This window comes from Ranitomeya imitator, chromosome 3, assembly GCF_032444005.1.
Source record: "Ranitomeya imitator isolate aRanImi1 chromosome 3, aRanImi1.pri, whole genome shotgun sequence".
Lineage (NCBI taxonomy): Eukaryota > Metazoa > Chordata > Amphibia > Anura > Dendrobatidae > Ranitomeya > Ranitomeya imitator.
The window spans coordinates 764,926,583-764,950,550 of NC_091284.1; the positions used below are offsets into that span (position 1 = coordinate 764,926,583).

Genomic DNA, 23,968 nt, shown 5'->3' on the forward strand with positions numbered 1-23,968 from the left:
TCACCTGCATCTTAAAAACATCTCCAGAATCCAACCTTTTCTCACCTTTGAAACTGCTAAGACTCTTACTGTTGCTCTTATTCATTCTCGTATGGACTACTGCAACTCTCTTCTGATCGGTCTCCCTCTTTCCAAACTTTCTCCTCTCCAATCCATCTTAAATGCGGCAGCCAGGGTCATATTTCTGTCCAGCCGCTTCACCGATGCCTCCATCTTGTGCCAGTCATTACACTGGCTACCCATTCACTACACGGTCCGGTATAAACTCATCTCTCTCACCCACAAAGCTCTCCACAGTTCTGCACCGCCTTATATCTCCTCTCTCATCTCCGTCTATCGCCCTACACGTGCCCTCCGTTCTACAAATGACCTAAGACTAACATCCCCTGTAATCCGAACCTCGCACCTCCGTCTCCAAGACTTCTCTCGTGCTGCACCAGCTCTCTGGAATGCACTTCCCCAGACGATCAGACTGATACCTAGCCCCGACCTATTCAAGCGCGCTTTAAAAACCCATCTCTTCAAACAAGCCTACCACATCAACGACTCAGTAAACTAACTTTGTCCTGTTCCCTCCTTCCAAATATTATCTGCGTGTGAATCTGCACCCTACTATTCATCTGTCTCCACACCCTCCATGCACATGATAACTGCACTTGATACTTGACTATTGCACTTAAACACACGGGCTGATGACCGGATCATGCAGCTTCATATGAAAATCCCTATTTATTATAATTGCCAGACCTGAAATAACAATCACTTTTCACCTATTGTGTCCCCCCATTTCCTTGTAGATTGTAAGCTTGCGAGCAGGGTCCTCACCCTTAATGTCACTGTTTAAATTGTCTTAACTCGTACCGAATTTATTGTCTGTACATGTCCCCGCTTAATTGTAAAGTGCTGTGGAATATGTTGGCGCTATATAAATAAAAATTATTATTATATTATTATCATCATTTTACTGGTTATTTTACAGATGAGCGCACTGCATTTGTAGACATACATGACCGAGAACCCCAAATAATTACCATAACCGAAGGAGAGAGGCTGGTTATTCCTTGCCGGGTTACCTCACCAAATATCACCGTCACATTAAAACAGGTAATGTACAATATGGAGACACTTTTATTTAAAAAGTCTCTAAAAATTGAGTGTAAATTTTTTTTCCCGACACATGAAAAAGCTCAATATTGTGTTCCAAATGTAATCTAGGCAAACATATGCCCAAGTGGTCTAATTTCAGGTCATAGTCACTTTCTCTGAAAGTTGTGATGGTCTAGCCCAAGGTAAAGAGCTCCCTCTCTGTGTATCGGTGACATGACGAAGGGGGCTGACTGTCTGATTCAATTCAGCACCTAAGCCAGCCTCCTTCTCTTTATCTGCATAGTCCATACTGAAGAAGGGGATTAGGTGACTGTAACAGGGAAAACCGTGCTGGGGTACCTCTTTCAGTACCACCCCGTGTTTCAGGAGGACCACTCTGCTTTGGCTGGAATCTGAATGAAGGATGCTGGCTGGAACTGCTTGGTTACATGGGCGCATATAAAAGATCACTGCTTCTCCACGTATTTCCAGTCTGACAACACTTTATTCACAGGACACAGAATATATCACACACATACAGAGGGCAGACCAATAGAAAAGCGGCAGGCCAGACATACATTACAATAGCCGTAGGTGGCCGGAGCCTGCCAATATTTACTGTGGGAATTACAAAGGTGGGGGGAGGACAGAAGGGGGATATCGTGTCCCCTCTGCCCAGGGGCGCAGCCTGTGGGCTGATGCATCTCACATGGAACCTATTATACATACATATAACTCAACATATTCTGGGTGCTGTGGGGTTCCGTAACACGTAACAGTGACCATCTCGGTTCATTAGCTAATCCAGTGCCGTTTTCTGCTTCTGCATCAGCCATGATGGAAAAAGGAACTGGCTTTCAACCTGACAGCCAGCCTCCTTCATCATGACCTAACACAGAGAAGGAGATAGAAGTTCTCTGTCTGTGTTGTAGCTTCACAGCTTACAAAAGAAACTTCTATTTCTGGAATATGTGACAATGGACTGAAATCGTGCCATATGTGGAGATTAAAAAATTAACCAATTCAAGACAAGGCAAACATCCCCCTTTTCATGAAAAGGTAAAAAAAAATTTCCTACAAGCAAAGCTTTTCTTATTCAGATATTCAAATCTTTTTTTTGTGATACGACGGGGCTAATACTTACGTCATTTTAAAAAAAAACTATTTTCTGCTAATATCGGGTGAAAGTGGAAAAGAAAAAAAAATTGTAATACACGTCTATTTTCCAGATGTTTTTTTTCTTACAACCATGAAGGATAACAAAAAAAATATTTTGTTATAGCGCTGGTCTGTATGATAAATGCCACCATTTGTCATGAATTTAACAATCAGGGGTCACCAAACCCCTTCAGCCCCCATCCAACCAAAGCTCTACCCGTTTTGTTAGACCTAAGCAAAACGTCAAAAGTTGCAAGATTTTTATGCAACATCACATTATGTAAAAATTTGGCGACTTTTCAAAGCTTTTAAGGCCAGAATCCTGGTGAAAAAGCTTTTATGAATCAAACCCTTTAACTTTTACTCCCTTTTTTTTAACAATTGTTTAGATGTATTGGACACATGATTCTGAATAACGGTAGTTTTCTTTTTTTTTATTTCCTTTTATTTAATTTTGTGGCCTGCTTTTTTATTGATTTTTTTCATTTACGTCACACATTGTAAGGTCATAAGCCGTTTAAATACATTTTCATTGCTGCTAATTTCCCCTGTAACTTGGGATGAAATATTAACTCTAGTTACAGGGGAAATTCAGCCTGCTGCTTGCAATGCAGAGTTGATTCCGCGATCTCGTGATGACTGGATTGGAGGCGAACTCTCTTTGATCTCTTCCTATAGTATAATCAGCACTTTTTTATTTATATGGGGAACAACCCCATGTGTTGTGAATTCCGCTCTTGGGCTCCCTCCGGTGGTTGTGAGTGGCACTTTTGTGAGTTCTGCTCTTGGGCTCCCTCTTGTGGTTTCAAGTGGTATGGCTGCTCCTTGGAGTTAGCTGTCATCAGCTGCCTCCACTTATCGTCTCTTCTGCTCGGCTATTTAGGCCTGGCTCTTTCTTCAGCCAGTGCCACTTGTAAATGGTTCCTGGTTGGATTCACATCTCTTTGGATTTCCCTGTTATCCTGACCAGTTCAGCAAAGCTAAGTTTTTGCTTGCTCTTTTCTGTTCACAGATTGTGGACTTATCCGTTCTGTGCTTCTATGTTTGTCCAGCGTTATCAGTATGAATTGATTCTGTCTTGCTGGAAGCTCTGGGAAGCAGATTTACCCTCCACACCTTTAGTCAGGTGTGGAGATTTTTAGTAAACTCTGCGTGGATTTTTGTAGTGTTTTATACTGACCGCACAGTATTCCATCCTGTCCCATCTATCAAGTTAGACTGGCCTCCTGTGCTCATCCTGGTTTCATTCTGTGTATGTCTTTACCTCTCCACTCACAGTCATTATTTGTGGGGGGCTAATCTATCCTTTGGGGATTTTCTCTGAGGCAAGATTGTTTTCCTGCTTCTTTCTTTAGGGGTAGTTAGCTCTTAGGCTGTGACGAGGTGCCTAGGGAGAGTTAGGAGCATTCCACGGCTACTTCTAGTGTTGTGTTGAGCTTAGGGACTGCGGTCAGTACAGATACCACTTCCTTCAGAGCTTGTTCCATGTTGCTCCTAAACCACCGCATCATAACACCCATGTTTTAATTTATTGGGTGGTCTGCAGGACGTTAAAGCATTTTAGCAAGTTTATACATTTTGCATGAGGAAAACAGGAATCTTATTCTGGACTTGTAAAACCTTTTTAACTTTTTGCACATAGCTGGTGATATCAAGAGTGATTCTTTGGTATCTGAAGACCTAAGATTTGGGGGCAGATTTTTATAATCTGCGTGTAAGAAAAACTATTTGTTATTGCCTGGATACTTTAGATGCCCGGTCATTCATTTGCAGCACTATTAGGAGTTTGTCAGATATGTTCTCTGAGTTTATCTTTAAGGATGATTTCATTGTTCTTTAAGTTTTGAAGTAGGATGAAAATGTTATTCACAGACATTAAATCAGTCCGCGGATGTTAGATCCTGACAGAACATTTTCATTTGTCACAGACTTGTCAAATTACCTATAGTTCAAAGACTCTGAACGCCCCTTCAAGTTTTTTGCTCGTGAAAAGAAATTATGAATTGCATGGAAATACATTTTAGTCAACATGGGCCTAACATTTCTGCGTTAATTAATTTTTTTCGATTTTTTTTATTTGATTATTTTTTCTGATGATGATTTTTAAATCCCCTAAATTATAAAAGTTTTACCACCCCGAGCCACAACTAGGGGGAGACCTAGAGCTTACTGAATATGACTAATATGCTTTGAACTAAAAATATTATAGTGTTCCTGAGCTCCCCCTAGTGGTGGCCGCATACAGATGAAAATTTTACATATAACTAAATGTCTATAAAGGAGATTTTCATCTGTATTAGAAATATAGAGCTCTGGACACTATAGAGAAATCTAATCTTATTAGTCTAATTAGCTTACTATTTTCAGGCAGCCGTTTCGCGCCGCCCAGGTGCACCTGGGCGGTGCTAAAACGGCCGTCGTTCAGTCTCCACATGTCCTTGTTCACACACCCCCCCGAGCTGTGAAGAAGTCACTTTCACAATAAAATAGCCTGCAAGAAGATTGGTGAGTGCTGCCGCATTTCTTTCTGCCGATATTCTACATAGCATGTTTTTCTGGCTTATGGCACCCGAGATCTGTGGACCATTGAAGGTTTACTAACCAGTAATAGCCACAGCATGTGCGTTTGGTAGTGCGGGTTGCTATTTTCTTCTACGAGTTACTATTTTCAGGTTTGTAGATAACATGCAACAGAATCTCGATACCTTGGAAATGTGGGCATGACAGGTGTTTGATCACATGTTGGGGACCCACCAGGCACTTAGCATCCTTTTGTGCATTGCAATAATGCTCTGACTGAACACAGATTTGTAATCAAATTTCAGAGTACAAATGGCAAGCTAAATAGATTTCTTAGACCTGATGAGGCTGCTGTATTTACTTTGAATATCATAGTCAGAATGGCTGTAAAATCCTTTATAAAAATTTAACTCAATATCTGCCCTTCCAGCATGATTGACAGCTCCTCAGTGTCCCTCCTTCCTGCTAAGGTCGCACACTGATCAGTACGAGCTGCAGCTGTTAGACTGGTTGAATGGACACTTAAAGGGGTTGTCCTGCCTTAGGCTACAAGTCTGAAGTCACTCTATGTGACTGCAGACTTCTGAATTCTCACGTCACGTGCGCTGTGAGCATTTTGCAGTGCTGGCACTGGGAGCGGTGGGTGATTTACATACATACAGTCACATGCCGACTAGATGGGCGCAGCCTAGCTCAATGCAAATGCATTGAGCGAGGCAGGACACAGTCTAGTAGGAATGTTGCTGGAAATATGCAAATCACATGACCACCCGATCCCTGCCACAATGAACCCTCACAGTGCACAGAGCACGCAATGTAAGGATTAATAGAGTGACTGCAGACTCGTAGCCTAAGGCCAGACAACCCCCTTAATACACTAGGACTCATGAGTTATTTTACTGTTTAGCTGGACTCCTAAAATGCCATTCTGACATGGATTTTCAAAGTAAGTACACCAGTCTTTTCAGGGGTAAGCAATCTATTTAATAATTTATATTGAAAATTATTTATTTATTTCACAAACTGTTATTTTTCTATGTTGACGCAATAAATAATATTGTAAAAAAAAAAAAATCTTTATTTTTTTCTCTCCTCTTCTTATATGACACAAACACATTGGCTTCTTTAACTGGTGAAACATAGTAGGTTACAAAATGCCCAAACAGTATTTTTGCGGAGAATTAAAGGACGGTCTTTGGTCTCTCATGTGGTGGTCACATGATGCACCTGACGTAATACCCCCCCACTTCGGAGCCTCTCAATTTATAAATCATTAAAGACTCTTGAAAAACTCTAAAACAGCCGGGACTCTATTTATAACCAGATAAAAGCTCTAAGAATAGGATTTGTTATTCCTATGGAAGCATACAAGCAATTGTTTGCGTGGAAAACGTAACGATGGTGGAGATTAGACCTTGAGACTCGAGTTGGTTCCCATATATATTTATAGGTTTAGGAAGTCTAGGATTTCCAGGATTTTCTAAACTTAAAGAAACCTTTTTAGTTTTTCTCTGTCTTTTCCACTGAGAGACTACACGGGAAACTGTCTCAAGTTGGGAATAAAAGCATGTCACTCCTCACGGCTTCCTATTTACCTGGTTGCCCATGGTTTTCTTGACCCTCAACTGCTAAGTTACGATGGGCTTTCTGTTATTAAAGTCTGAAATCTTCTCATGGTCTGAAGATGAAAGATGGAAGTCCAAGCTCAGGGAATCTCGGATGCCTCTATCATCTAATTTTACCAGTGCAAATAAATGAGAAATTAGTCCGCTATGATCATATTATGACTGAGTTATATGGAGCCCTAATACGGTGCCCATTAACTTCTATGGTGCCCAACTATTCCCTATATATGACTCCTATTTAGTAAAGATGTTCTCATTATAAGTACAAAAATAAAAATGGTGGCTTGTCTATCAGAGAGCACCATCCAGGAACATGCATTGGTATATGAATTTCAGTAAGTGGCTCCGGGCACACAGAAATATACCATTTAAAGGGGACCTGTCACTTGCCATAAATATGTCATTTATTTACCTGGTGTAAATGCCACTGTTCTCCTGAATCCAGTATTGTTTTTCTTTTCATTCTGTGCCTCTCCAGTCCTGAGATATAGCCCCTTCTTCACTGTATGTTAATCTTGTCTTTTTAACAATCTGGGTGTGGTCATAAAGAGAGCACTTACAGTTGAGGAACACACCCACTTTGCTATATAGACTGAATTTATCTGCAGGAATGAAAGGGCCATATCTCAGGAAAGGAAAGGCGCTGGAACAAAAGAATAACAATGCCGGATTCAGAAGGACAGCGGCATTTACACTAGGTAAAAACAAATGCATATTTGATATGACAGGTTATGCAGAAGTCTTTTGGAAATCCATATCCACTATAAAAATGTGGAAAGAAAATCTATTAATACTGAATTTTGGACTTATCGTGAAAATCAAAATGATGTTGACTAGTGGATATTCACTTTTGGATAGTCATATTGTATGCAGTTTGTTATGTTGATAGATATATCCCATGCATTCCAGTACTAGAAGTACATCGCCTCCCTCGTCCACAGGTCGTGTGTGGTATTGCAGCTCAGTTTTATTCACTTCATTGGAGCTGAGCTGCAATACCAGACACAACACATGGACAGGTGCTTCTTATAAAAGAAATGTAGCCATAGTGTTATAATTCTGTACTGCCACTTGAATGCTTTACCTCCTTTATTATTTGATTGCCGATGTGCGCATTGATAGGACTTTAGTTTAAGAGCAATATTTTTTTTTTGGAGAAGGTCATTTGAACAAAAACTCTAGATACAAGGGCTGGAGTAATGTTTGGATACCCACGATTAATCTTGAGCCTGGCGTCTTAAACTGGATGTTCACAGAGCTGCGCAGACGTTATTCATAAGATGATTCTGTCTTGACAACCTTCTTCACTGTAGAAATAATTACATGATGTTTTACAGTATTTCAGCAAGTTTCTCTTTGTTCCCATTAGATCTTTGGAAATTTAATATTATCTGGTAAGAAGAACGTTGTTTGGGATCACAAAAGAGGCTTCATTATTAAGAACCCAACGTATTTGTTTTTCGACCTATTAAGTTGTGAAGCCAAAGTCAACGGAGTCCTGCAAACTTCATCGTACTTCACCAATAAGCAATGTGAGTGACATTATCAGCTGATATTTGCCCCTTTTTCTTTAACTTAAAGTGTATAGGTTGTATAGAGACCAACCATGACATGATGTGTCACTTGCTCAGCAGCTTGCTGTAGTTTCAACACATTCAGTGTTTCACAGCAGGAGATTATCATTAGAGGACTAGGTAACATGTGCCAGTCAGTCCAGCTAGTCTGTGTAACTCCGCCCCACCACTGATTGGCAGCTTGCTGACAGTACACAGGAAACTGCCAATCAGTGATGTGGGCGGGGCTATACACAGTTCAGCATTCTGAAGCACGGCTATATCTACAGCCGAGAAAACAGGGGTTTTATCAAAAGTACAGCAAGGAGCCCGGTAAGTGGTACATCACTGGAATCAGGCTCTCTGCTCCCAAATTATGCTGCTTTCGGATTCCATAGCAAATATGTGCTGATAGATTCCCTTTAACAAAGGGTGAGTGATTGCTGCTGAGCTCAAAAGAGTTGTAGAGGTAGAAACAAGCACCATTACCCTCTGTCCTGGATGGCAAAATCCTGTGCTAAAATAGTCCAGTTTGTTGCTTGCTATGGTGCCCCCTCTCTTTTGTGTATGCTCTTGCTTCTTCAATTTTTATTTTAATACTATTCATGCAATGGTTAATTTTTTTTCGCAGCCAGTGCAATCCATAGCATGCAGCTCAATGTGCCGAGCTCCATCAGGCTGCTACGTAATGCCACCCTGGCAATTAATTGTACGGTGACTACGGCTCTGAATTCAAGAGCTGAAATAGAGTGGACATATCCTGGAATGGTAAGAAAAGACTTACTGGTACTTCCATCTTTCCTGCACCCATAACCATCCACCTCTGTTATGTTCTACTGCATCCTACCACATGCCTTGTAGTAATGCAGCCATAGCAGGTACATGAAGGGGTATGCCTGTTTCAGCAAATATCAATTCTTTGTGGTCTCATGGGTCTTTGCTTGCAGTCGGTCAGCAGCAACCTTAAAGAAGTCCTCGTCCTCCTCCCATCAAAGTTTTAATCCTCTTAATATATTGCAGTCATCATATTATATAATCATGTTAATATATTGCAGTCATCATATTATATAATCATGTTAGCGCCACTATGTTCTTTGTATAACTCCAGCAATGTTCCGACTAGACTGTATCCGGCCTCGCTCAATACACTTGCCCATCTAGTTGGCATATGATCGCATGTATGCAAATCACATACTTGTGGTCTCACTCCCGGTGCTGACACCACAGAATCCTCACATCCCGCAATATACACAATGTGAGGATCCACAAGTCTGCAGTCACGAAGAGTAACTGCAGACTTGTAGTTAAAGAATGGACAAACCCTTAAAAACAAAAAAAGGTTCCAATTGAATCTTGAGATCCCGAAAGTCACAAATAAAAAGTATATAAGAAATTGTATAACTTTCTTAATATGCAATGAGTATTGTACAGCAGAGCACATTAGGGTCCAGGCTTTAATAAGCAAACAGATGATGGCGATTAGGAGCTGTTACGTGTTACGGAACCACTCAGCACCCAGAATATGTTATGCAGTTATATGTATGTATAATAGGTTCCATGTGAGATGCATGTCCCTAATGCATCAGCCCACAGGCTGCGCCCTGGGCAGAGGGGACACGATATTCCCCTTTTGTCCTCCCCCCACCTTTGTAATTCCCACAGTAAATATCGGCAGGCTCCGGCCACCTGCGGCTATTGTAATGTATGTCTGGCCTGCTGCTTTTCTATTGGCCTGCCCTCTGTATCTGTGTGATATATTCTGTGTCCTGTGAGTAAAGTGTTGTCAGAGTGGAAATACGTGGAGAAGCAGTGATCTTTTATATGCGCCCATGTAACCAAGCGATTCCAGCCAGCGTCCTTCATTCAGATTCCAGCCAAAGCAGAGTGGACCTCCTGAAACACGGGGTGGTACTGAAAGAGGTACCCCAGCTTGGTAGACCCCGTTACAGGAGCCATATCACTGGCAGACATTAAGACCCCCGCACCCATGTGTGTAGAGCCATCACTAAATCCGGTTAGTCAGGATCTCACGGATGACGAGACCCAACTACTGTGCACTGGACGGATTGTTCACATCATTTCCTTTCCAAAGTGAAAGCGTTGCGTCAATATTTTGCCATGTACGAACCGAAAGAAATGTCTTCAGCTAATGTGGAAATAGAATATCCGCACCTCCAAAACACAAAATATATCAGTTTATGTTTTTTTTTTTGTATTTTTTATGTCTATATAAAATAATATAAAACAAATGCTATAAAGTAACCACGTGTAACAAGCAAAAGTGTGCAAATAACCATAAGAATATAATAACACGTAACCTACTGTTTGTAAATAGAGTAAAGCGATGGCGCAGATTCCCACTGCGAAAGTTTATAACGACGGTACCTTTTTTTTCTAGAAATTCGGCAGACTGGGCTCCATAATAAAGAGGATTGTTTTAGACTCAGAAGCCGTGGTGTTCAGCATGTTATTTATTCACAAAGTAAGGAGCATTGACCAAGGCTTGTATACCTGCACTGCGAAAAACGGGCCGTCAACCAAATCCGTCAATACAACAGTTCGTGTTCACGGTGAGATCTTCTGTAATATCGCAATAAAAATGTTACTAAAAAATAAAGACATTTTGCCTATAGGACTTTTTTTGAATGGAGCTGCTAAAAAGAGTGGCTCTTGCTCTAGTGGACCTCTCCTCTCCTCTCCATGTAATACATGCTCGACCCCTGTGATGGGTTCAATACACATCATTGTATTATTGCCTGCAGCTTTCCTGCTGTGTATAACTTGTCTACATGGGATTCCTGAATCCCCGTATTAAAGAGACCCTGTTATTAGATTCTTGCTGCTCGAACAGGGGGCAGCATGAATCGAAGCCTGGCTGTGTAATGGCAGCCAGGCATGCATAACTATGAAACGCTGCTGGATAGAAAACCTTCTGGACTGGGGACTGTAGAGAAGATTATAAATGGCGCCCTTGAACCATGTTTCTAATGTATTTTTCATAGCCCATTTTATTTAAGAAATGAGACCTACTGACTTTAAATGTTTTTTTTTTCCTTTATTGGTTTTGCAGCTGCACCGTACATAAATGTTAAACCTCGAAGGACAGGTGTATTAGAAGCTGTGGTGGGTCAGAAATTTTACCGCATTGCTGTTAAAGTGAGAGCATTTCCTCCTCCAGAAATTACATGGTAAGTAGAGTATATTTAAAAAAAATATGTCAGCAGGTTTTTGCTATGTAATCTGAGGATAACAACGGGTAGCGGCGGCGACACAGATTTCAGGGATACGTCACTTATTTAGGCTGAGTGTTGTTGCTTTCATACAATGAAGGTTTTATCAGCAGGAGAAAATGACTACTGGGACTGATGCTCAGGTGAGCCCTGGTCTGACCATGCCCGGCCCCCTCCTCTGATAAGCTGCTCACTTTCAATAGACAATGCACCCATAAAGCTGTGGTGGAGGCAGGATTAGCTTTCTGAGCTCTGAAACATACTACATCTATTAACTCTGATGGTGTCACAACTGCTGCACCCAGTAAACTAACCTTGTGGAGATTGACATGCCTGGCATGCCAGTGTGAGGAGGCTTATAAGCCATGCAATGGCTAGGAAATTAAATATACAAATTGCTAGAACTCTTGAACTCTCGAACTAGAGTTCTAGTCCTCTTCCTCTCTGAACAGACAATTTGCATACCCAGTAAACTGTGTGATACATCGTTGGAATCGGGGTCTCTTTTTCTACATTATGCTGCTTTTAGATGAGGTAGCAAAAACCTGGTGACACATTCCCTTAGAGTAACTTAAGCACCCAAAAAAACCTGTCTGACCATAATGCACCTCTGTGTGCATCCATACGGCTCCGTAATACAATGCCATATGGGACCCTGTTGGGATACTGTAGCTTATGGAGCGCCTGCAGCGCCATTTTGGGCTCCTTATGCTGCCATAGAGGTTCTGCTCAGCCATACATGAGCCCGAATTCGTGGTATTCTGGGAATGATGTCGCAGGCATGGTGGGTTACCCTGATTTCCCCTGTAATATGGAGCAATTTGGCCGGTATAGCTTATGAATAGACACCACTTCGGGCTTTCCTCTCAATGAGTCATGTCCTTTAGCAGCGATTGCCAGACTATATTTACACTTCGGCCTTTTTTCTGTTGTAGGACATGCTGATTCAACTATTTTTCCTAATGCCGCTTTGCCAAGTTTCTTTTCTAACTTCAAAACACACAGTAACAAGTACCAGATATTTTTATGGAATGCATTTTTTTTTCATTTTTGAACGCTCCCTTTAATCACAAAAGCAATCAGGGCTTCCAAAAAAATTATAGAAAATCAGACTTGTGACAGCCTTAAAGGGAATCTGTCACCAGGTTTTTGCTTCCCTCTCTGACAGCAGCATGAGGTAGAGACCCCGATTCCTGCGATTTATCAGTTACTGGGCTGCTTGCTTTAGTTTTTATAAAATCCCTGTTTTTTCTGCCGCATGTCTAGCAGCTCTCTGAATGCTGAGCTCTGTATAACCCCGCCCCCACCACTGAAGCTTTACGCCCCTGCTTTAAAGTAGGCGGAGATAGAACACACAGTAGCCAATCAGATTGCAGAAATGATCACAGGAGATGATTTTGCTGATTATGTAGGAAGCAGTGACCTATACATTTATGGTATTGAAATTTACATGAAATGCTCCATTTGATGGGAGGAAGTGTCCTGATAAGCAGAGAAAATGGTGAATGGTTTACGGCGGGCAGAGATTTTTTTTAAACAAAGGCTAGAGCTATATGGCAACTTTGGCCATGACTCAAGCCATGCGGACAAAGTGTGCTAGGTAAATCGCAGCCCAACACAAGTCAATAGGATCCCACGAAAAGGTAGTCACAAAAAATCCTTCACAGCTGTCGGCGCAGTAATTTGCAGGATATCCACTGAGCAGGCCAGAAGTAGACATTGGCTGGCGCAATCCTGGCTGAATGAGATCGATAGAGGCTAATACAGATATCTTCATGAAATTGTATGAGAACATACTTTATGGCTGCTCCACGTTAACAAAGCAGCTGTTCACTTTTCAGGCTGCTCTGTGACTGCTGACATCATGTGGTCAGCCGGCTCCCTGCAGTTAAGCAGCAGAGAGCCAGCGGTCAATCAGCTTAATGTCGCTAGTGATGCCCCGTCAACAGAGTCTAGCAGAAGAGAAGCTGCCATTCGTAGCAGCAGAAATTGGCCACGGGCACAAGAGCCTGGTAGTTAACCGGTTAGTTCTTGGGCCAATGGTTAAAAAAAGAAATAGTCCTGGAAAACCCTTTTAACAAAATGTATTCAAAAGAACATTTTTTTTACTACGTTTTGACTATGTATACGTCTGAATGCAGTTTTTTGCACTCGCACAGTTGGTTGCAACTTTATACCCCTTAGGAGCATAATTTTGCCATAGTTCACACACAACATCATGACACTTTGGAGCCCTGGAATATGAAAATAGTCGATTGATAAAATACTCATCAAGATTATTTTTAGCCCTTGAACCTTCGTCATTGGTATTGTGCACCCATTCTTCTTGTGGTTTACCTAAATGAACTATTGTAGTCAGTTCTTGGCAGTAATGTGGAATATTTTTGAAATCGAAAAATAAGATGCAAACACCTTTAATAAACAATGCTATCGGCAGCTGAGCAGCACCCAACCGGCCTGATGTATGAAACCTGGAACAAAGGTTTGCGTGACAGATCCAATTAGGAAAACAAAAAAAGTGAAGGGGAATTGCCTCCATACTTTCTGTTCCTAAAATAGTAGAGGAAGACAATCAAATGTTAATCATGCTCCAGGGTCATGGACTCGTGTTTCCCATAAGGTTTTGCTACAGTGAAGGTATTCCAGTTCTCATCATTCTATTAGCCCTGAACAATTAATGATGTTTTTCCTGTCCCTTTTCATAATTGAAATTTAAGTGATTTTCGTGGCTTTATAGCAAGGTCTCTCTTGTGTCCAACGTGGGATAAGTATCTCAGAACCTTATTGTTCATAGATACTTACCTGTCCACTCCCTTCTTTGTGTTTGAATTTATGAGTTCCTTTGGGAAAACCACATTTCTCCTTATTGTATTGGACTGTATCTCATGTGAGACATCAGACGAAGTCTAAACTACGGCAGAGAATGGTTAGATAATCCCACCTTAAATGGGTGGTCTATAATATAGCTGCTACCCCCTACCTGAAATGAAGAGTCATCAGTGATGCTTATTCCAGGGGCTGGGCTAGTCCATGCTCTGTCACTGTGTAATTTGCAGTGTGCTCTCGCCAGCTCAGCTTTAGTAGTACCAAGGCGGCAACAGAGCGCACTGTCAACGTTGTAAGATGGATACCTTGGTTTGTGGAGACCAGCGCAGTCCTCGCAAATGAAATCACTTGCATGGGGAGCGCTGGTCTCTGCAAGCCGGGTGTTCATCTTTCAACACTCTCTTTTGCCAGCTTGTTAATACTGATCTGTGCTGTCGGGAGAGCGCACTGTATTTGTGCATATAACACAGTGACAGAGCAGGGACTAGCCCAGCCCCTGAAACAAGTGTCACTGATGACGCTTCTGGGAAGGGGCAGGGGCTGCAGCAGTTACCACTCAGCATGCATTGAGATTATTAAACGAAGCATCATCAAGAAAGGAAGTTGTAAAAAAAAATAAAGAAAAGAAGTTCGATAGTGTAGTTAGGGAAGGATAGGGACTTTTAATCAAAGTATATTAGAAAACTGACTAGATTATAGTATTAAATAAATTGGGATTTAAGATGAAAATTAAGTTGTAATTCAGCCAAATCCTTTAAGCCAACAAACTACATACCTTAGATTTGTGAACCCTTGAAACTTTTACGTTTCACCAAGGTAAAACTGAAATCTCTTGTAGCTATTCCTTGAGATATTCCTGTGCCCACAGGAACAAAATGTGTTAAATATGATTATATATAGACCCCACTAAAAAAAGTCTAAGAATCTAAATTTATGCTTAGTCATCCACGTGAGTTATTTCCCATGGAATGAACGCAGGGGTCATAATATTAGGGGTTAAGAAGAGGATTTGTGTGAAAATAAGAAATTTATTTTTCACAAATGTTCCGAATTCCATGTTCTAAAAATATCCGGAGTTATGTTTTTTTTCGGAGTTTGTAAGTTCTATCAGTAGAATGAGGGTCGCCTGTGTGGTTAAACTCTGCTATTAATAGAGCATTTTGTTGTAGTAGAACAGAGAAACATAATGTTTGTATTAAAGAAATAGGATAATTTATAACATCCATGTGCAACATGCTCAATTCAGCGTACAATCGTGTTTTACAATTTTATTGCCCATTGAGTCATTCGGCTTAGGAGCATGGTAGAAATGCATGAAAACTATTTGATATGAGTTTTTAACCTCTCTAGTCATTAAAGTAAACCTGTCAACAGGATTTTGCTAAGTAAACTACAGGCACTGTCAGGTTGGCAGTGTTAAACTGCTTAAAATGATAACTGAGGTGAAGAAATCCATCTTGTGGTTCTTGTGTAATCAGTGTTAGGTCTTGTGGTTATTGTGTAATCAGTGTTAGGTCTTGTGGTTCTTGTATAATCAGTGTTAGGTCTTGTGGTTCTTGTGTAATCAGTGTTAGAAGTTTGCAGTTAATGTTCCGGGGGCGGGACTGTAGGCAGAGTCTTATCTTCCTGCTCTAAGCCAGAGAACCCAAGGTAAGACTTGCCCTCAGGTCGCCCCAAAGCACAAACATGTTCCTCATCATAGAGACAGACTGTTTGTGCTTTGTGTCAAACAACGTCAATGTGAATAAGGGCAGAACAGGACATGACCTCAACTGAGACACACATCCATTGGAAGCTATGCAGAGGGAATACTTAGCCCAGAAAGTACAAAAGATTACAGAAAAACAAAAAAAAACTGAGTTGGACTATAAGCTAGTTTAGGTGTAAAGTGTAAAAGTTCACACATTAAAGATTTTGGCATTTTTTATGGTAAGAATAGTAGTGCAGTTTTTGCCATCAAAAACAAATGGAACTTGAAGAATGCCAACAAGGATAATCTGTGAATAAGTCATTCAGCATGAGAGTCCAACTTTGTGGGCTATAAATTTAGCACCGTTGCAATTAATTGTTAAGATATGAGAAATGTTTCGGCTGTTTACCAAATGTGTCCACTTTCTGTCATAGGTGGAAAAATAACTTATTGGCGGCAGACAAGTGTGCACGGTACATAATACACAATGATGTCTTAACTATAAAGGATGTTGCTGAAGAAGATGCAGGAGAATACACAGTGTCGTTGAAACTGAAACAGTGGAATCTTATCAAAAATGTTACCATGATCCTCATAGTTAATGGTACGTTGATTGCCTTTTTTGTTTTGTCATCATCACTCAAGGTACTGGTCAATGGGCTCCTGCTCTGATCAAGACTCAAGAGTAATGTCTCAATTTTTCTTCTATTTTACAGTAAAGCCACAAATTTATGAGAATTCAATGACAATTCTAGAACCACAACCGTACACACTGGGCAGCAGGCAAACACTGACATGTACAGTATATGGAGTTCCACCGCCCAGAATAACATGGACATGGCATCCATGCACGCGAAACCACTTTGACTCAAGGTAGGTAGATAAATGATATAAGAATCTGTGAAGGCACTTTCATCATCTTCTAGTTCGAAAATAAATTGGAATACAAAATTAGACATTTCATTGGCACCTTTACATTTCTACTGTACCAATTTGTGAAGATGATTCCTACAATTAGTGTCTGATCCCCGGGTCCCTCACTGATAGGATCACTAGAAGAGGGTTTATGAGCCTCCATTCCTCCTCACTTCACAACTATGTTGAGGAAGAGTTTAAATGGAATGGCTGTCCAATCAGTGCTCCGCTCCATTCCGTGTCTATGGGGTTGTTGGAAACACCAAGTGCAACACTTAGTGGGACAACCTATCTAAGCTCTTATGAACATGCATGAGTTGACTTCACTGAGCCAACACTGTCACACCAAGACTATATAGCTCCTTAATACCTCCCTGTTTGGCATTTCGTTTGAATGTTTGTGTCCTTCATACATAGAAGGAGATGTAAGACGGTAGAGTATAGGCCGATAGCAATGTATTCACACCATAACATGGATTTGTACAACATGGATATATGATCCATGTGTTTGAGTTGTTGGTCACACCACCACCAGGACCTGCTCCTGCGATGCTTATTTCTGTCACCAGGTTGTACCGTATTCATTTTGCAGGCGGCACTGGTGTTAGAAGAGATGTTGGAACCAGAAGCTGTAGATGGCATGCTGTGTCCAGGCACTTAGATTTGGGTGGCTGGGACCTGCAGCGCTGTCTAGTCTGACAGTATGGGTGTGTTTGCTGTGCAAGTGAAAGTACTGTATCAGCTACCTGCTCCAGTGAATTGGAGAGTACTACACCCGAGTAAAGCCTCTAGCTTACTGCTGGAAGCTGCTAGATGTAGCCATGTGCTTCATTGATTTAGATCTGTGGTTTCTCCTCCTGTGCTGTATTGGTGTTTTCCGGTTTTGACCTCGGGTTTTTATTGAGGATTTTGTACCTTGCTGCCATCTTGGTTTAGACCCAACTACCTGACTATCCTTCTTGCCATTTTGTACCACCGAACAGCAACCGACTGTGTGGCCCTTGCCCATAACCCTGTATAGGTGTTAAAGGGTAAAGACCAAGGCTACCCTAAGGATCTGCAAAATGGAGTAGCTTGCACCAAGCCTGTTCATAGTAGCCATTTTAGAACTGCCAGACGAGCACTGACAGAGCCACCTTACATTGTCTAAAGAGCAAAAGAAGTGATAGTCGCTTTACCAATCCCACGCTTCTCCCCTTTCAAAGCTGTCTGGGTCCCAAAAGAGCCTCATCTTTCTGGTGCCCTCTCAACAGACAGGAAATGCCCACTTAGTCAATGACTAGCTGCAGCGAGGACCCGCATTTACCAGTATTTGGTTAAGCAGCATTTCCTGTAGGTTAAGAAGGGATCTGGAAGAAGAGATCTGTAGGAGACCTGGTCAGCATCAGAACGTCGATGAGGGCAAGTAGGGATTATTTTATATATTTTCTTTACTTCTTTGCCTAAATTATTTCCCCACTGGAAAACCATTTTAATAAATTAAGTCTTGTCTGCTGTTTTGGGGTCCACATCATGAAGCGCCACTGACATATATGAGGTTATATGACATGAGCACCAAGATACGGTACAATATGCGTTCTCCACCATACACACATATTGAGGAAATTACAATATTGAGTAAATATTTGTAAAGTTCCTTGCTGACTATGATCAAGATGGAGACTCGCTGTGGTTATTTTTCTCATTACTCAGACAAAAGCCTTATAATGGAATATTAAGCCCTTAAGTCCCGACTGGAATTTGATGTTAAGTAAAAAACAAAAAAAAAAACTTCCTTGCGCAATTCAACATCTGGTTTTAATGTGTACGGCTGAGAAAATAATTTTTTTTGTTTTATTTATTTTTATTTTTTTTAAACTAAAACTCCTGTAATTAATTATATAATCGTTCTTTTTTTCAAATATTGTATAAACAAAACAAAAAAAAATTACAACAACAGGAAACAATATTTCATTTTCCAGAGGCCTCCCGAGGATCTAATAGTAGATAGTAGAAATAAAATATTATTACATCTGCTTCATTTAACCAGGACAAGCATGCCAGGAATAGAAATATAGAGGTATAAAAAAATTCCAATTCCTAAGGCCTTGGCCTCAGAGTCTGTGAGTAGATGACTTGGTGCTGTTTATGGCACAGGGTTGTCTGTACAGTGGGTGAGAAATCACAAGAAATCGGAAGTGACCCAACTACATTGTATGCATGAATGCAGTAGGAGCAATTAATCTTATAATTTAAAGGGGTTTTCTGGGAATTTAATATTAAAGACCTATCATCAATACTGGATCAGTGGGTGTCAAACTCATAGCATGCTGACTGATTAACTGCTCAAGAAAGGCTGGGATGCAATTGTGCAGTGGCTATGAATGGTACAACAAGGTCTCATTGAAGTGTAAAGGACCTTGCAGTACCATTCATGGCCACTAGGCAAAGTATGGAGCTGTGCGCTACTGCCCCTTGAGTCAGCTAATCAGTGGGATCCCTAGAATTAGATCTCACACTGATCTGATATTGATGTTATCCTAAGGATAAGTCATCAATAATAACGTTTCAGAAATTCTATGTATATGTCAAAATAGAGCTTTTTTTTAATAGCTTCTCCCAGTATAATTTTTTGTAAAAACGTATATATTTGTATTTTATATATAATATATTGTAATTTTCTGAAAAAATATGTATGCAACTTTGGACCAATTTTTTGAGTTACATAATTACATATTATTATTAGGAAATTAACATCTAATAATGCTATATTTGGGAACTGCTTTTTAGGCATAAAAGTATAAAAAAAAAACTCTAGAAGATATTTTCTTCCAAGCAAAAAATCCTAATCATTGCATCATTTTCATATGATAAATAAATGGCTTTGTACTTTGCTTAGCAAGAAAGTTAATTCTTATAAGGCAAGTGGCTGTCTACGGTGCTGAAACTACGGTCATTTCCCTTGAAATTTGAGAAATAAGATACCTTTTCAATCCATAATGTAATATTACTAAAATAAATAAATACAAATAATAAGTATTTATTATTATTATTACTATAAAAAATATTTAAAAAATAATAATTCATACTAATTAATGAAGTTCCAATGAAGAAGAATTTCTCAAAGAAATAAAATAATATAACGGAGATAATAAAATAATTGTAATAAAACACAATTGCCAAGATGTATATCTGTCTGATAGAGCCCCAGCACTGCATATATATGTGTATATATATATTTTTTTTAACAGATCATATTCTTAAAAGTATTGATGAGTGAATCTGCAAAAAGTTTAATAGCAGATTTGCCTGAATTTCTGCTGGAAATTTGTTTTGTGTAAAGGTATTTGATGCACATCCTATATGTATTATTATGCTCTGGGTCACTCCAGGTCATAGAGCATGAAAAAAATAGTTAAAAAAATATACTCCATTGACCCTTACCTGTCCCGCCGTGCAGCCCCGCTCACTAGGCCATCTTCAGAGAATTCCAGCACCCGCTATCTTTTCAGCTTCCTGCAGTGGCTCTTGACTCAGTGACTCGCGACATCTTAACATGGGATTTAGGCAACTCAGGAGGCACCAAAGATGCTGGGAGCAGGAATACGCCATAGATGGCCAGGCGCAGGAATGCATTAAAAAATTGTAGAAACTGGACCAAAGAAGACGACCAGATCAAAGCGCTGCAATGCGGCAGGACAGGTGAAGGCCGGGAGAGTTTAGTTTAAAAAAAAAAATCATAACCCCTTCCAATCCCTCTAAAAACCAGCAAAACGTTGCAAGAAAATCAAAGAGTGAAAAATTCTTATTCGGATGAATCAGAATTTTTGGAAAAATTTGAGAAGAATTCGGTTTGCCTCAAATCGGTCAGAATTGATCAGTCAGATCTATTCCTAAAAGTATTTGGAAGGGAGTGTAACTATAGTGGGTGCAAATGTTGCATCTGCAACCTGTCTTGGAGATTACGGAGCCCAAATGGTCCTTGTGCCCTATTAATGTTGTGAAACAGTTTGGGAGCTTTTGTAGGTTTTACATTGGGTCCCTGGAGCCACAGGTAGGAGATTTTTTTTTTAATACTGTAAGTGGTTTGCGTTTTTACCCAACATCCCTGGTGGGAGGAATCGTAGTGAGTGTGCCCATCATTGTGAACTACGCACTGTTCACCATGGCTCGATCACTCAGCTCATTTATAACGGCGCACGAGTACTATATACAAATGTCATGTAATACACGCTTGCCCCGGAAAAGCTTTTCATTCAGCAGTTATAATTATATCGTTCTATTGTGTTTGGCATGCTTTCTAGAAATGGCAGCAGCTTTTAAAAATGGCTGAGAACACAGGGAGTGAACTGAGTGAAGTATCTCGAGGACAGTGTTACAGCTAAAGGTTGATAACAGTGGCTTGGTCCAGAATAGGCCATGGGAGCCGTCTTATCTCCCTTTGGCAGGAGGTGTTCGGAGCTTCCTGTGCGAAATCAGGAGAGTATGCTGCTTTCCTCTTCTTGTTTGGCTTCCTCCCCAATACAAGACCGTTCCCAGCACTGCTGTTATCTTTGCATCTTCAAACATGGCACAATTTACTTCCTTAAAAGCTTTATGTATTCTTAAAGGTCGCGTTATATCCCCCAATCATGCATTAACCCTTGCAGCGAAGAAGAGCTAACCAGGAAGCGCAATGTATTACAGTCAAGGGACAACCTTTATGACCACCCAACACAGTCCAACGATAAGGTCCAATGGAATCGAACAGCTTTTTATGGACTATATAAGTGAAAAAAACTAATAATTAGAAGATTCACAGTGTCCTTCTCATCAAAGGGTTAACACGTGAATTCCTGGTGGAAGTGTGGAATTGCTCAAAGAACTTTGAAAAAATAATTGCAGGGGCTCTCGACTTCCTGCTACTGTGTACTGCCAGATTTATGGCCGTCTTCCTCCTCCTCATCTCCTTCTTGGTTTATAATATTAAAATAGAAATGATGACTTCTGTTAAAGTCTATCCCTCCTCATTCATGGCAAAGAGAAAGAAAAACACAAGACTTTGGTCAAGGACAGGCTGTTGGAAAGTCAAGAATAAATAATCCAAATCCTAAGCCACTTTCCTCCCTTTCAAAATACTCTTAACCCAGAAAGACTTTGCAGCAAGGAAGGAATTCGGTGGCTTGGGCATCCTTCGAAGTATAATGAGGTCTATGACTTTCTTGACCTTTTTGGAATGGAAAGCAATAATGGATCTACAAGGACAATAACTTGTGTAATTATTGTTGTGTTTCCATGGTTTAGGATATAAAAATGAAAATCCTGTTAATAAAACACTCAAGACAAGGCAAGATACTCAGGAGGAACATAATGTGAAGTCTTACTTCCCACATAGTTTTTATCGAGTGGCTAAACTTGAAGCTTATGGGCCCCAATGCAAATTCTCCAACATGGTCTCCAACTATCATGGGTATTTAAAGGTATTAGATTTCTCATAGGGGCCAGAGATACTTCCAGAATCTATATCCACTCTAGTTATAGCCCTACTGTTGCTGTTTACAAAGGCTTTGGAGGTAGCAGGGAGGTTTGCCAACTCTTGCATGGTCACTACCTGTTTTCCACACTAGCCATGTACTGTAAGTTTATTCTAGCATGGCAGTTTTTCTGACTATTCCTGGGTGGATCAGCCTTACATTTTGGGAATAAGTGGGTGGAGATATGGTAGACCTTGAAGGAGGTCATGACCTCTATGGAATGTTTCTGGGCATAAGGATATGATCATGGTCTCATGTATGTGCCACTGTTCCATCTTCAGCCTAGAAATATTCCAGCACACTCCGTATGATATCTGGCAATAGTTATGACTTTTTAAAATCAACTCTGATTGATTTTACACTAGAAGTCCCAGAAATGTCGAGCTCCAAAGGTTCCAAAGGTAGAAATGTTAAATGACCCCTCTCTGGGACTTCTAGTGTTAACACCCTGAGCTGGATTGCTGCTGACTAATGGTTTGATGTGACAGTGTTGTAAAAAAAACAGCTCATTCCGCTCATACGTGAAACCTATCTCAGACCAACCCTTCCTGGTGACATCACATATTACTTGCACTTCCACTAATTCTATTACTTCCCATTTCTGATTTTGTACTTTTAGCTTTTAAGGAGTTTATACATTTTTGTTGTTTATGCTTCTTAATGTTAAATCCAGGATTTTTTTCTTATTGCAAAAGTTTAATGCATTCAACATATAGTGACATAAAAATGCCACAACACAACGAGCGTAGTAAAATACTATCTGTTTGCAAGAATGCATAGAAATACTAATAACACAAACATTATAGATGTGAAGGTATCCCATAAAAAGCAACGGGAACCTTGAAGAATCAGAATAATCTCATTCCTCCAACAGTGAATACCCAGATACTGTATATATTCAGAGAAGCCTTGGCGCATAGAATATAATCTACTTCTCCCACACTAGTGTAGAACAACTGCTCCAAAAGGAGTTTTCTATTTAAAGGATTGTTGGTTTAAAAGACCCATTTTTGAAACATTGTGATATGGAATCTTAAGTTCATAGATTCCCCTCTGAAGAACCTTCTGTACCACCCAGAGCAGAGAGCAGTAACAAATGGCATTTCTCCCTTCGGGGACTAGGTAGATTTTGGATTATACAAATAGTTTAATGTTTCTACTGTGTAATATTTTTTTCCCCTGTGCTGGGGCTATAGAATAATTGTTTCACGTGCAGCTGATCCGTGTAATTAGCCTATCAATTTGGGAAAAACTTGAATTGTAGCTATATGTACAAGGAAATAGAGGGTATTTCCTGGTATTTTTTCTTTAGCCAACAGAGAGGAGCAACAGCAGCATGGAGAACATTATACAGCAGTATTGAGCTGTGTGGCTGTGAATCCAGCCCTGGAGTTAACTAAAATAGTTATTTGATGCTGTAGCTGGATATCAGAAAATCATGAGTTGAGGAGGCGAATATAGGGGGGGGGGGGAGGGGGGTGGAGAGTGGCTCATACATGGAGAAAGAATCATGCTTCCCTCTGGGGACTAGGTACATTTTTGTAATACAAAAATAGTCCAATGTTTCCACGAGAAATGTGTAATGCTTTGTTTACTCTGTGGTGGTGCTATAGAGTAATTGAACATGTCATCTAGTTTCACGTCCAGCTGATCCCTGTAATTAGCCTATCAATTTGGGAAAAGATCAAATTGAGAAGGCGAAGATTGGGGCAAGGAGTGGCTCATAAGTGGAGAAAGAAGCATATTCCTGCGAGAACATACATTAAAACGCTTTTTATATTGACTTGTATTGTTTATTTAGTTATTTATTTATTTGTACTATTCATTCATGCAAAGTTTGTTAAGTGACAAGTGACCATGTAAACAAGGCCTG

General features: G+C 40.3%; 1 protein-coding gene across 1 annotated transcript in view; it reads left to right on the forward strand.

Moving 5' to 3' along the window:
- FLT1 (fms related receptor tyrosine kinase 1) overlaps positions 1-23,968 on the forward strand; it is an 81,397-nt gene that overhangs the window by 42,421 nt on the left and 15,008 nt on the right. Inside the window, exons 4-10 of the mRNA XM_069759031.1 lie at positions 980-1,104; positions 7,759-7,921; positions 8,574-8,710; positions 10,341-10,512; positions 11,013-11,130; positions 16,123-16,292; positions 16,405-16,561. Of these exons, the coding sequence (XP_069615132.1) occupies positions 980-1,104; positions 7,759-7,921; positions 8,574-8,710; positions 10,341-10,512; positions 11,013-11,130; positions 16,123-16,292; positions 16,405-16,561 (1,042 nt within the window). The remainder of the gene's footprint in view (positions 1-979; positions 1,105-7,758; positions 7,922-8,573; positions 8,711-10,340; positions 10,513-11,012; positions 11,131-16,122; positions 16,293-16,404; positions 16,562-23,968) is intronic.